Genomic DNA, 12,539 nt, shown 5'->3' on the forward strand with positions numbered 1-12,539 from the left:
GTCATGTAGCCCGACCTCCCTGCAATGAGCAGGGACATTCAGCTAGATCAGGTTTCTCAGTCATGCCCTTATTTTAATTGTTGAGTCTACACCCGGTGTGGTCACTGAGTAGACTATGAGAGGAAAGAAGCTTTTCTTGACTGTTGGTGTCGTTGCTACACAAATAGAGAGGCAATAAATCACAGAATCATTAAATACTGGAAGTAACCTCAGGAGGTCTCCAGTCCAGGCTCCTGCACAAAGCAGGGTCAACATTAAATACAGCCCAGGTTGCTCAGGGGCTTTGCCTGGTTAAGCCTGGGAAATATCCAAGGACAGACATTTGACAGGACAGGTGCTTCTTTGGGCAACCTGTTGCAGTGCTTAATTATCATCATAGGGAAAAATGTGTTCTTTACATGTAGCTGGAACCCCCCCTTCTTTCAGTTTATAACTACTGTGCTCATGGTTATTGGTGTTACAAAGGAAAAAAAAACAATATTTTGAGCTCAGACAGCCTGTCTTTTGCCAGGAAAACTCCATCTTGGCCCTTGCTGGTAGAGTCATTTTGATATTCTATAACACTTGTACATTTTTCTGCCTGCCACCTAACCTTGGGATCGTGGATGGTATCACTAATCCTTTTGTTGTGTTCCAGAGCTATATAGACAAGCTTAAAGGGAGTCCAGGCAAATAGCACTTTTTGGGGGTCACAGCAAGCCAGCCAAAGAGAGAAGGTGTTAAAACTCTGAAATTACTTGAAGTGATTTCTGCCCAGACCAAATCCTGCAGTTGTCAGCCATGTAGTGGCACTAATATTCAGATTGCTATTTAAGAAAATACATTGCCACAATCTACTGCCATTCTGCAGTTGCTACTTGTTGTGAATATTCTTATACTATAGTAAATGCAAACGAACAGACTCCGTGTTCTGTTTTGATGAAAGTCTATTTTTGACATTTCTACCTTTACTACTGTAACATGACGCTTTCCAGAAATTGTGAATACAGTTTTGCTGTTTAACATGTATGAAAGGGAAGAAAATGTCACTTTAGTAGCAGAGTGTCTGTGGATCACAGGGAATATAGCTACAAAGAAAAGACTGACATGGAAGAAACCTACACATCTCTGAATCTCGGTTCTAGGCATTGAAACCTGGTCAGGCAAGCAAACTGATAATGTATGTTTATCATTTAGATTAATGAGAGATGATTTAAATGTTTGTTTATAGGTGAAGTGGCAACTTAACCGTAGCATTTTAGCTTTTCTGAATATTTACTTTAGGAAAACACGCTGCTGTTCTCGAGCAGTGATGTTTTCCTTTCCAGCAACAGTGATTTGAAGATTTTCTCTTCAGTGTCTTACAAGTGCTTCTCTCTTTGCAGAGGGAAATGCGTGGAAGTATTACCTTTAAGATTGTGCCAAGTTATCGCACGCAATCTTCATCCTGTGAGGTAATGAATTTAATGAGCCATCCTGTTTCTCCCTCAGTCCTGTAACTAACTGCCTGCTGATGGCTGAATGTTACTGCTTTCTGGGAAATTGTTTCTGCCTGTCCTGTTAGATCACGCACACCAATTTTACAACAAAGATAACGGAACACGAGTAGGTCCCACCTACCTACTCAGCCCCGCCTTCATATTCATCTCATCAGCACCTTAACTAACTCTTTACAGCCTATTTAAAAAAAAAAAATAGGAAAGGGGATCCTCAACTCGTGCACTTAGGAAGCCCCTTTAAAAAAAATGATCATTTAAACTTGTTCTTCAGGAAGTCTGTTAAAGTTCCTAAGCTGAGGAACACTCCTCCTGGTTTTTAGGCTTTAAATATTATATTGCTGCTTTGGGCTGTTAAGGGTTAATTGAAGAACCCATTTCTGTATAACCCCCTTGAGGTAAATTTGTGGTGGTTGTGTGTAACAGTTACATGTGGCTTAATATTATGTTTCCATGAAAAGATGGTATATGTCATTACAGAAGGAAAAGAGATTTGGAGTTCGTTCTTGAAAGTTGGTGTTGTGGTTTTTGCACAGCAGTGTTTAATTCCCTTCTGCTCACGAAGTTATGTTCCAGATTGTAACTGAATGGAATTAAATTGTAGAAGATGGCTACTTGAGAGCCACTGTTCCAATTTAAGCATACAGATGGCATCTGCACTGTGTAGATGATGCCAGTCTCTCTGTGCCACATGTTTAACTGCGCAAACAGTTCCCAAATTAGAATTCCGAGAGTGAAATCACAACCCCTGTTGAAGTCAAGCACCTTATCTTAATTAGAGCTGTGATTTCACCCTAATTGTTTTTGTGTCTCAACAGATGCTAGAATACACAGAAACTGCTACTGTGGTTGTCAGAACAGTCTGTTTGCAAGAAAAAAAATTACTGCTTTTTGGTTGCCTTCTGTACTTCTAATCTGTACTTCTAATAGAATTCAACAAAAACTAAAAGGTTTTAGAGGTAGAAGGTTTGACAGATTTTCTCATGTGAGGCCAATTTTCTTAAAAGGTATAAATATGAAAGCAAAAGTTTTCCCTGAAATGCAAAGTCTTTAAAAGAAATTAAATAGAAATTCTACAGTGTGTTACAAATTTCTGTAGTGACTTCTGTGCTGTAAATAGAAGTAATAATAGAAGATATCTCACTTCCCAACATTGGAACAGAGATAGTAGTGAAACTGTAGACCTGCTGGGAAGATGATTATTTGGAAAAACACAGCATACAGCTTTAAATTAATACCATTAGGTGTCATTTTAATAATAGCAGATAATCTCTTTTCTTTAGCTTTGTGTCCTTAGGTTCTTCCTGACTATTTCACAGAAGAGTGGAAAACAGACTCTTACCTTTATTTGAAAAAAAACTAGAAGTGAAAAAAACCTAGCTAAACTAGAAGAGTGTGATCAAAGACAGGGGAAAAAAAAAGAAAAAAGGCATGTCTCATTGTGAGACTTTATGGCATTTAGCATTCATTTAATCGGAGGAGGCTGACTCTGTTCCCTCTGCTTTGCCACACTATGACTTTGGCTAGATTTTCAACTGCTAGAAGTGTACACAAAAAGCCACAATTTTTAAATCATCCTGCTAAAGAACCACTAAGCCTTTGGTATTTTTTTCACGGAATTTATCAGGATTGTGATTCAGATGACAAATCAGATTCTTAACCCTCAATAAAGGCTAATAATCGATGTTGAACAACATTACTAAGACACAGAAAGCTTGCTTATTGTGCCCTCTAGCAGGATAAATTGACAGATATTTGATCTTCACGAGTATAATCTTACTAGTTAAGTTTTTTTTTGGTAGCATTTCAGTATATATTAATGTTTAGTTCCCCTCTCCCCTCAGTCATGGACTGGTGCTCACGTGGTATAGTTTTGTCAGCAAAGGAATATAAAACAGAATGGAAACTAGGAGGGGTTGAGGCTCCTACCGTGATCGTGTCATTGGGTGGCAAAACATTTTTGGTAATCTAGAATAAGGAAAAACTAAATATTAGTAGAATCAGGGGTGATATGCCCTTTATTTGGAATCTGTCTTAGGCCCTTATATACAAAGGTGGGGAGATTGAGATGTTATTTTTTTGAATGAGATTTGAATTTCACTTGCAATATTTTTCTCCTTTTGTAGTCATTTAAAATTCAAATAAGTGTTTGTAGAGATGTTTTCTAACCATTAAGACAGTTCTACATATTTAGGGAAGTCTTTTCTCTGTGCTCTGTAGTGGTACTTCAGGGTTGCTAAACAGTTTTCAAAAATCTCAATGAATAATTTCAAGTTTCTTAGGCATTCGTGGCTTTTCCTGCTCCCATGCCTTCCATTCAGTTACCAGGCCTTCTATTTCGTGGAGTAGACTTTGCTTGGAAACATAATACTTTTGGATTCCCTTGTGTAAAAATTTGATCAGCTGATCTAGTGTGAGATGGCCTATTTAGTTTTTGGTGTGGCACATGACCTGAGTTAACACAGATACCTAAATAACACGGGGTCAGGATGTTGGCTTTTCTTCATCAGATACCCAGAAAGTTGCAGGCTTACGTAAACATAAACTTAAGTAACTATTGCAACATTCTTCCTATGGCTGATGGCTGCCTAAGCTGTTTGTATGTCTCAGTTTTATCCCACTGAGTAAGCATTTTGCTCTAGCTACACTTGCACTCTTACTTTCTACTGAGGAGATTCCCCAAGAAACTTTTTATAGTGTCAGATTTGTGAGAATGGTAAGGGAAGTACTTTTTTTTAAAAAAAAAAATTTCCTTATAAACATCCTTTATGTTTCAGCTTGTCTCTGTGAAACACTTAAGTTGCTTCATTAAGAAGAAAAGCTTTTACATATATGAGATTTTAAAAGTCTGGTGGTAATCACCATGGATTTATTTTTTTTTCAGTCTTACATAGTTTCCATTAGTACTCAAATTTTTATAGTCTTAAACCTTTTTTTATATTTTTATTAACAATACCGCCAGAAACATTGCTTTAGCAAGACTGAAATGTAGAAGTATTTTCAGATTTTTTTGAAAGTCTCTCTGGTTTTTGTGTGATTTTATTTGGGGGGGTTTTGTTGTAGATCTGACAACAATGTCATTGATCCAGCTGTTCCTGTCAGCATGTAATTTGATCAGGCCATATCTAGTAGACATAATTGACTTTTGCTATAGGTTTGCATCTCAAATACATTGATTTATCATTCATAATCAACACCCAAGAACGAGGAATCAACAGGAAACTGGTTTTGCCATCATTTGGAAATAATTGTGGTTGCTTCCTCTAAGGCTCCAACTGTGGTGCTTCAATGAATAGTGAGGATCCCAAAGACTTCTCTTTGTTCCTTGGCTTGGGGCCAGACAAGTACAAGTCTAGATAGTCAAGTTTACTGAAACATGATGATAACCTTTCCACACTACTCAGAATCACTGGATCCTCCCAGTGTTTTCCTGCTCCTATCCCCAGGAAAACTAGGGCTTTTACTGATTTAGTGGAGAAACAACTTCACAACCGAAGCTGAAGTTTTCCAGGCCAGTTCAAAGCATTCTGCAAGGATCTCTCTACTCATTGATTTGTCTCCTTAGACTGTGCATAATACAGTTTTTCTCCTTACCTTTGAGTCTGCTAGTCTTTGAAAGAAAATCTTAATTTCCTGATCCCTAGGAGATTAAGAATCTAAATGCCTTTGAATTGTGGCAGAACAGCCTAATTATGTAAAAACTGTACATATGTTTCTTGGGTAGATTAATTTCTGACAGTACTGAAATCAGTGGCACCGAAAATGTGTATTTTTCTCAGTATGTTATGGTCAACATTTGCTTTGGATAATATGCTGTCTTCTGTTGAGAACTGCTGAAGGAATACAAATCAAAACATTCTCAGACCAAGAAAATTTCCTTCAAAGGGAGAAACCTTCAAGACAGTCCAGAAATAGTGGCATTCTCTAAATTTGTTTTTCCTTAAATGACTTGGGTGTTTGCATAACTTTCCAAAGCTTTCCCTTGCTTCCTTGCTAAACCACCACTGACAGCAAATTGTAACAAACCATATTTTTTTTAAAAAAAGCTTAAATTAATTTTTCACCTCTTTTTTAAAGTGAGAAAATAGAAGAAACTAAATTGCAGAGTAAGCAGAAAATCTCTTTATAAAGCAAGAAAGTCACTGCTTTTTTGGAAAAAAGTATCTCCTAGCTACTCTGTTATAAAGGTGATGCTGATAATCCCATACACTCAAAAAAGGGAATAATGGTTCCTTTAGGCTTTTCCTTTTTTTATATTTTTTTCAGTAATGAATAGCTTGTTTGCTCTCTTTTGAGTATTTTAAACTTGTCATGCTGGAGTGATGTTTTAATTAGAATGAGGGCTGATTTCCCCCAGTTGCAAATAGTTACGGGAGGCAAATTTTGTTCTTGTGCCTGTAGCAGAAAGTGTACAGACCCACATACTTTGAACCACAATGATTTTACAGCCAGGTAATTGTCAGGTCTGTCCTCAGCTGTGTTCAAATCAAAGCAAGGATCTACACAGATACATATGGAACTTTCTGTTAAATCTTATCTAAGGAGTCCACAGAAAGGTGCAGAAGTTCTGCATGAGTTTGTTGCACATCACATGTACAGGCAGCAAGAGGGATAAAGTATTGCTTGTCATTTTAACTTTCCTTGATGCTTTAAAATAGCTATGAGTGCTATCACATAATTAGTATAAGTTTGAGAATATTAGTAGAGTAACTTTCCCTGATTAATGTTGCATGAACAGTTTAGCTCCAGGTCTGTTTTTTAGTTTGTTCACCAAGGGCACTTGTATTGAGAAAATGTGCCAGGGCTAACTTTGTTTGCTTTGAAAACTGTTTTAGCCCTTTTTGTGTGCTATCCCTGATGTTATGCAGAATGACCAGACATTCCTAAACCGACCTTTGACATGGAATATTATATTCTAAAATTCCTCTGAGGGTAGAATGGATTTTTATTTTTTTCACAATGTATGAGTGAATTATTTTATTTCTGGAAGAGATGGCTCTGACCTTGTGGGATTAAGTACTATACAGTCAAAATGGCATGTGAAAAAAATTGCTCTACAAGTTTCCTTTCCTTTGAAAAACACAGTCAGAAATTCCTGTTATCCTTCCTGTAGAATTTCCCAGTATGCACCCTGTGAATGCTGTCCCCTCACTGAAGTGTAGGAACACACTGGTAGTCTGAGTCAAGAGAAGTGGCTTTTTAAAGTGTTGTATTTTGTCAACGTTTAATGCTTTTAAGCCCATAAGAATGTTGGAAAAAATAATCAGTGTGATGTAAAGTGGATGAAAAGGGAAAAGAGAGGATCCAGCTTCCTTCCCAGGTGTTATTTTAGTGTCTTTGGGGCACTGCAGAGAAATGCGTTTTGCTTAGCAGAGACTGATCAACACTGACAACCACCTCACAGATGAAAAAATAGTTAGAAACATCTTTAAAATGGAATATGTGCCTCATTCTGTTCAAAGTATTATTCAGCATATAACTTTTAGATACTTATCTTTAACAAAGACTGGTGTATGACTAAGGGCCAGGAGAACTGTCAGCCACGTGAGATCTCAAAAGTCCCAGATGTCACTAATTAAAAAGCTGTTTGATTGCTAAGGCAACATGAAAATAGTTATTACCTCAGATACATCAAAATGTCAAACCTGAATCTATAAATTATGGAAAGTCTTTTCAGATTTACAGAGTTTGTAGGGTGGAAACTTTCACAAATGAAGCAGCTAAGAAAATGGTTATAAGGCTGTGGATGTAACTGTTCTTTGAAATATTTCTGTGTTCCTGTGATAGTGTTGTGTTGTTAATGAACCTTGTGTCTTATTTCAGAGAGATTCCCCCTCTACATCCAGACAGTCCCCAGCTAATGGTCATAGCAGCACTAACAATTCTGTTTCGGTAAGATTTCCAGTTCCACACAGAGAAACTGTGAAAGTTTTGTTGGTGCTCATCTGCCATTACTGTTATACTTATCGTGTGGTCAGTGGAAAATTTTGTCCTGATGGTAGAACTGAGGTTATTACATATGTAACTCCCCGTTTTCTTTTTTTTTTTTTTCCCAAGGGTTTTTTTCCAACATATTCTTCTCATTAAAAGCCATACAGTGAATTAAATGTCAATAACTGTACTGTGACACTTCAGTCATCCTTAAATCATTGTCAGCAACTTCCTCAAAACTAAGCAGAGGTTTAAAGTGGAAGTTTTATTTCCACCCTGATCTTGGGAAGCAGTGTTTGAAGAAAACATGACTGTGCAGTTGGTATCCCGAGACACTTTAGATTCCTTTTTTTTTTTTTTTTTGAGTTTTGTGTTTTGAGAGCCCTCTGGAACGTGTACTGGTTTCCGCTATCTGAGTTAAGGAATTGGTGTGCTCTCTGCTGTCGTGGTACGTGCACATACTGTGTGAAACATGAGCCTTGCCTGGATATGGAAAGCAAAAGGAAGTGGCTTTAAACTGCACTACAAACCAAGCTATTACCATCACATCTTTAACACAAAGTACTTCTGTTTTGTTTGTATTCAGGTAGAAAGGTGCTGTCGACCTCCTGGTTTTTTTTTTCTAAAGTATATCAGTGTTAAAATTCGTGTTGTTTACCATTTGTCATTGTTTGGACCAATGTAGTAACTACACACAAGTTCCTTCAGTGAGTGCTGTCAGTATCATGAGTTCACAGGACTAGCTAAAAACAAACAAACCAAAAAAACCCAAAACTAAGTAACTACTCCTTTAACTACTAAAAAAACCCCTACAACTTAGAAATTATTTGCCACAAGGTAAAGTGCTTGCTAATTAGTAGAATGAAAAATAATTGTGTGGATGAAAAATTTAAGAAATTTTTGTGAATTAAATTAAATTTGTAAAATGATTAGTAGTTATAATCTTAATTCTCAGCACAATTAATCACATTATACATTTTTAATAATAAGGTTTTTAATATTTATAATGGCCTCTTTCTCTTTTTAAAAGCAAGACTTAATAAGTATTAAGTGGAAAAGGCATTCACATAAAGAGCCTCTTTCACTTGGTGGTGCTTTTGTGTTGAAGATGCTGAATTATTTATTAAAAAGCACATTCTTTATCTGCTTAAACTTTTTACCTGCTTTCTTCAGCTTGCTGCTAAACAGCCTGGGTTTGATTTCTTAAAGAAAAAAAGTATTCCTAAACATGGGGCAATGCTTTATACTTTTGTCTAACTTACCATTTTACTGTTATGTAGTATAAATCACTAACAAATGGTGTTGTGTACCCTTAAAAAGTAAAATGAAAATTTCTTCTCCTGGGTTGACTTTATTCTGCAGGACTTGCCATCGACAACACAACCAAAAGGACGACAGGTGAATAGATAATCCTCCATAGGAATTTTTGTAAACTTAGTTGCTAGTAAACATCCCTGCTTATCATTTCCCCACTCATATTCTGTATGTGCTGAACTAAAACATTTAAGCTTAGAAAATTTGTTCCATTTTTTTCATTTTTCTTTTTAACTCATTTGTTCATGGCTAATTCAAAATAGCATTTTTTTTCATGTGTCCTTGTGTGTGAAAGTTACAAATTCATTGTAAATTTAACTGGGGATGTTGTTTTAGTTCAGAGTGCATTAATAGACTTACTGTTGTGCAGTGACCTGTGCAGGTTTTTATCTTGGAGGAAAGCTCAAATTTGTATTTTAACTGAAATGGGGACTAGTAGGACAAGTGTCTAATACTCTAAAACATGGTACTGACAAAGATGCTAAAGCTTGAGTTGGTCTATAATTATTAATATTATCCAAGCTCTTCAAAGAAAAACATCAAGGACAGTTTCTGTTAAAGTTCGATAAGTCTGAAGAATAGCTTCTTAAATTTTTAGACCTAAGACCCAGATTCAATAACCTCCCTCAACTTTGCTACCTTGACCTGATGGTGGTGCATCACAGACCAAAGATCTTCCCTCTCCAGAGAATTCCAAGAAAGCCCTTAGGGGCTCTGCAGAGGATTCCCTATCATTCTCTTCACAATTTTAAGATTTTTTTTTCTTACCGCAGCCTCCAAATGAACACATACTGTCAAGTGATTTGTGATTCATCTTCAGTAACTGCTCCAGTTATGTGTAGTCTTTCCAGAATCTACCTCTGAATCTCTGTGTACTCAGCCTCTTTCTCTACCAAGAATTTTGATAATAGCTCTTGCAATTCCATTCAAAAAGTCAATTAACGATGTTATCTCTTATCTTTGAAAACCTTTTTTATGCTGCTGTCTGGCTGAGATGGCTGGAATATCTGTTACAAGAATGGATTGCTCTCACTTCATTTCCCATTTTTAGAGTTTACAGCTATGTGATTCTTTCAACTTTCTGTTGTCTTCTGAAGTTTCCAGCTGTCTGAATATAGACCTGGAAGGGCTCCATGAAAGACATTCCGAGCTGTTGGGTTAGGTTTTTGTTTGCTTCTCGTAGGGTATTTTTCCCAGGAGAAGAGACTTTGTTCAAGGCAATATCAAAGCAATGGTTTTTCTCGTGCTCACACCATTTATAGTTACCTGATTCTTTTAAGAGTCTTCTCCCATTGAACCAGCATATTTTTCTGGCAGTTTGTCATCCTTGAGGACGCTAAGGGCTTGGATAGCAGATCGATTTTTATCTGCAAGGAAGTCTGTGATGTTCCATGAACTGCCACTGTATGGTGGATAAGGGCTCAAACTGGAGCAGGGACTGAAAAGCAAGGAAGCTTCAAGATGCTAAAAGCACTGCTGATGATTCTAGACCCTACATTAGATAAGGTTGAGGCAAAATAAAGGATTGGCTCAATATTGATTGCTTCGTGGAAAACAGGTTACTAAATAAACATGATTGGTTTCAAAATATCCTGTTTTTCAGGTAATTAAAAGAAATTGGGTCATTTGTCTAAACTCACACACTCAATGCACAGAGGAACAAGGGTCAGATTTAGGATATTAAAAGTCGAGTTCTATAGTGGTATTATCATCTGATGCTCTCACTGTAAACCAATAAAAATACATCAGATACAAGATAGACGTGATTAGCCATTTTAAGTTAATTTATTCATATGCTGGGTTGCAGATTGTATTACTATAGGACTTTTTTAAGTGCCATGAATAGTTCTAAAGCTGCATTTGGAGCAGCTATTTTTGGAGCTAAATTTGAGCGAAGTTGAAAAGTAATTGTTACAGGTTATACGAAGAGTATTACTTTGCAACATTGTAATTGTTGGAGGTTTTTAAATCTAGTCAGTTTTTAGTAAGAAAATCAGCAGTATGTGTATACAAAGCTGCCTGAAATTTTGTTGTGTGATGTTTGAAGTGAAAATTACCCGCTTAGGGCATGACATTTAATTTCGATTTTAAGATGCTTTGACTGCATCAAGGCTGTAATTAGCAACCAAAACTGGAGATCACTTTCATTTTTATTTTCTAGGGTTGAGACCTCACTAACACACAAAGAAAGGATTGGTATATTATTTTAAATTATGAAGTCAGAATCTGAATTCTTTCTGTTAATGTTCCTTAGAGAATAACTTGCTCAAATCATCGAGTTCATTTATAAAGGAGTAGACTTCTGCTGAAAAACCCATGCAGAGAATTCTCAGATTCCTCCCAAATAACTATAAGTGCAATATTAAATTCCTATTTAATATTTTTAAAATATATTTCTTTATGTCTTAAATCTTAAAAATTTTTAGCCTAAATACTAAAGATCAGTAACGTGGCCTAGGTCCTTTATACTGTCCAGTAAAATGTCCTGTCATACAAATTTTTAAAACATACAGTGGGACTTCAGTTGGAAAGTGCAGTTGTACAAGTTGTAAAGTGCTGACTTATAGTCTGTACTGCTTTGTGATAGTTGATATTGATTTGAGGGACTCTCTCAGTTCATTACCTTTTTGCTGTTCAGATTTTACAGTACGTAGAGGCCATGAGCTTTCAAAATAACATCAGATGTCTCCATGGTTTGCTGGGGGGGCTGTTCTGTTTCATTTCCAACTACCACTTATGCTTTTGCCATTCTGTTTCTTCCTTTGCTTGTTGCAACCAGTATGTGTAGCTGCATTCACTGATCAGATTATCACCTGTTACTCTTAATACCGTGCCAGTAATAATATTGCAGTGTCTCTTATAAACTCTTTTTTTCATAGATATATGTAAGAGCACAATTTGAATATGATCCAGCAAAGGATGACCTCATTCCTTGCAAAGAAGCTGGCATCAGATTCCGAGTTGGTGATATTATCCAAATCATTAGCAAAGACGATCATAACTGGTGGCAGGGTAAACTTGAGAACTCCAAAAATGGTACTGCAGGTCTTATTCCTTCTCCTGAACTTCAAGAATGGTATGACTTAAATTTTCTAGTAAAAAAATGAATTTAGCTTTGATTTTATTTCTGTCTTTCATGCTTTTCATTTTTGTGTGGCCAGTTTTTGAATTATTTTTTTCTTTTTTTAAAAAAAGTCTGTTGCCTCCGTTTGTGTGGTATTGATTTTTTTTGTATATGCATAGCAGTAGAGTTACCTGCAATATCATAGGTGTGGTTACATTAGAAAAATAAACACCTGTGTTAGAAAACATTGTGCTTTCTGGTATACTGTAGAACATTGTTTACATAAGGGGGTCAAATGAACTTCTCTTTCAGCTTCTAAACAGTGTTTTCATTAGTACTCCTTATATGCAAGTGCTGCAGGAATAAGGTTTTAGCAGGATGTCAAGCAGAAAGGTCATTGAGGGAGTTTGGGGATTTTCTTTCCTCTTCATTTTTCATGTGAAAGTCAAAAATCAGAACGAAATCACAGTGCAAAGGTCCCCGAATGGCCTATTCAGTGAACAGCAATGGCACTGAATGGCCACAAAAACAGTGCAGAGCCTTTAAACAACCTCTTGGAGAAGCTGTTCAGTAAAACTGTTAAAAGCATCAGCACAAATTCTGGCAAGCAAGTCCTGGGCCATGAAAGTTGTGTCCATAACTCAATAAAGTTTATCAATATGAATAATCTAGCCTGAAATTTCATGGCTAGGCTTCGCGAAGGAAGATTTGGGAAGGCTCTATCCACATTTGCTACAGGCACGCTGGTGGCTTAT

General features: G+C 36.6%; 1 protein-coding gene across 1 annotated transcript in view; it reads left to right on the forward strand.

The window, feature by feature from the left end:
* CASK (calcium/calmodulin dependent serine protein kinase) overlaps positions 1 to 12,539 on the forward strand; it is a 202,930-nt gene that overhangs the window by 173,165 nt on the left and 17,226 nt on the right. The window contains exons 18-21 of the mRNA XM_017810874.1: positions 1,365 to 1,433; positions 7,299 to 7,367; positions 8,769 to 8,804; positions 11,600 to 11,815. Of these exons, the coding sequence (XP_017666363.1) occupies positions 1,365 to 1,433; positions 7,299 to 7,367; positions 8,769 to 8,804; positions 11,600 to 11,815 (390 nt within the window). The remainder of the gene's footprint in view (positions 1 to 1,364; positions 1,434 to 7,298; positions 7,368 to 8,768; positions 8,805 to 11,599; positions 11,816 to 12,539) is intronic.

The sequence above is a fragment of the Lepidothrix coronata genome, unplaced genomic scaffold (assembly GCF_001604755.1).
Source record: "Lepidothrix coronata isolate B3197 unplaced genomic scaffold, Lepidothrix_coronata-1.0 Scaffold30, whole genome shotgun sequence".
Classification (NCBI taxonomy): Eukaryota; Metazoa; Chordata; class Aves; order Passeriformes; family Pipridae; genus Lepidothrix; species Lepidothrix coronata.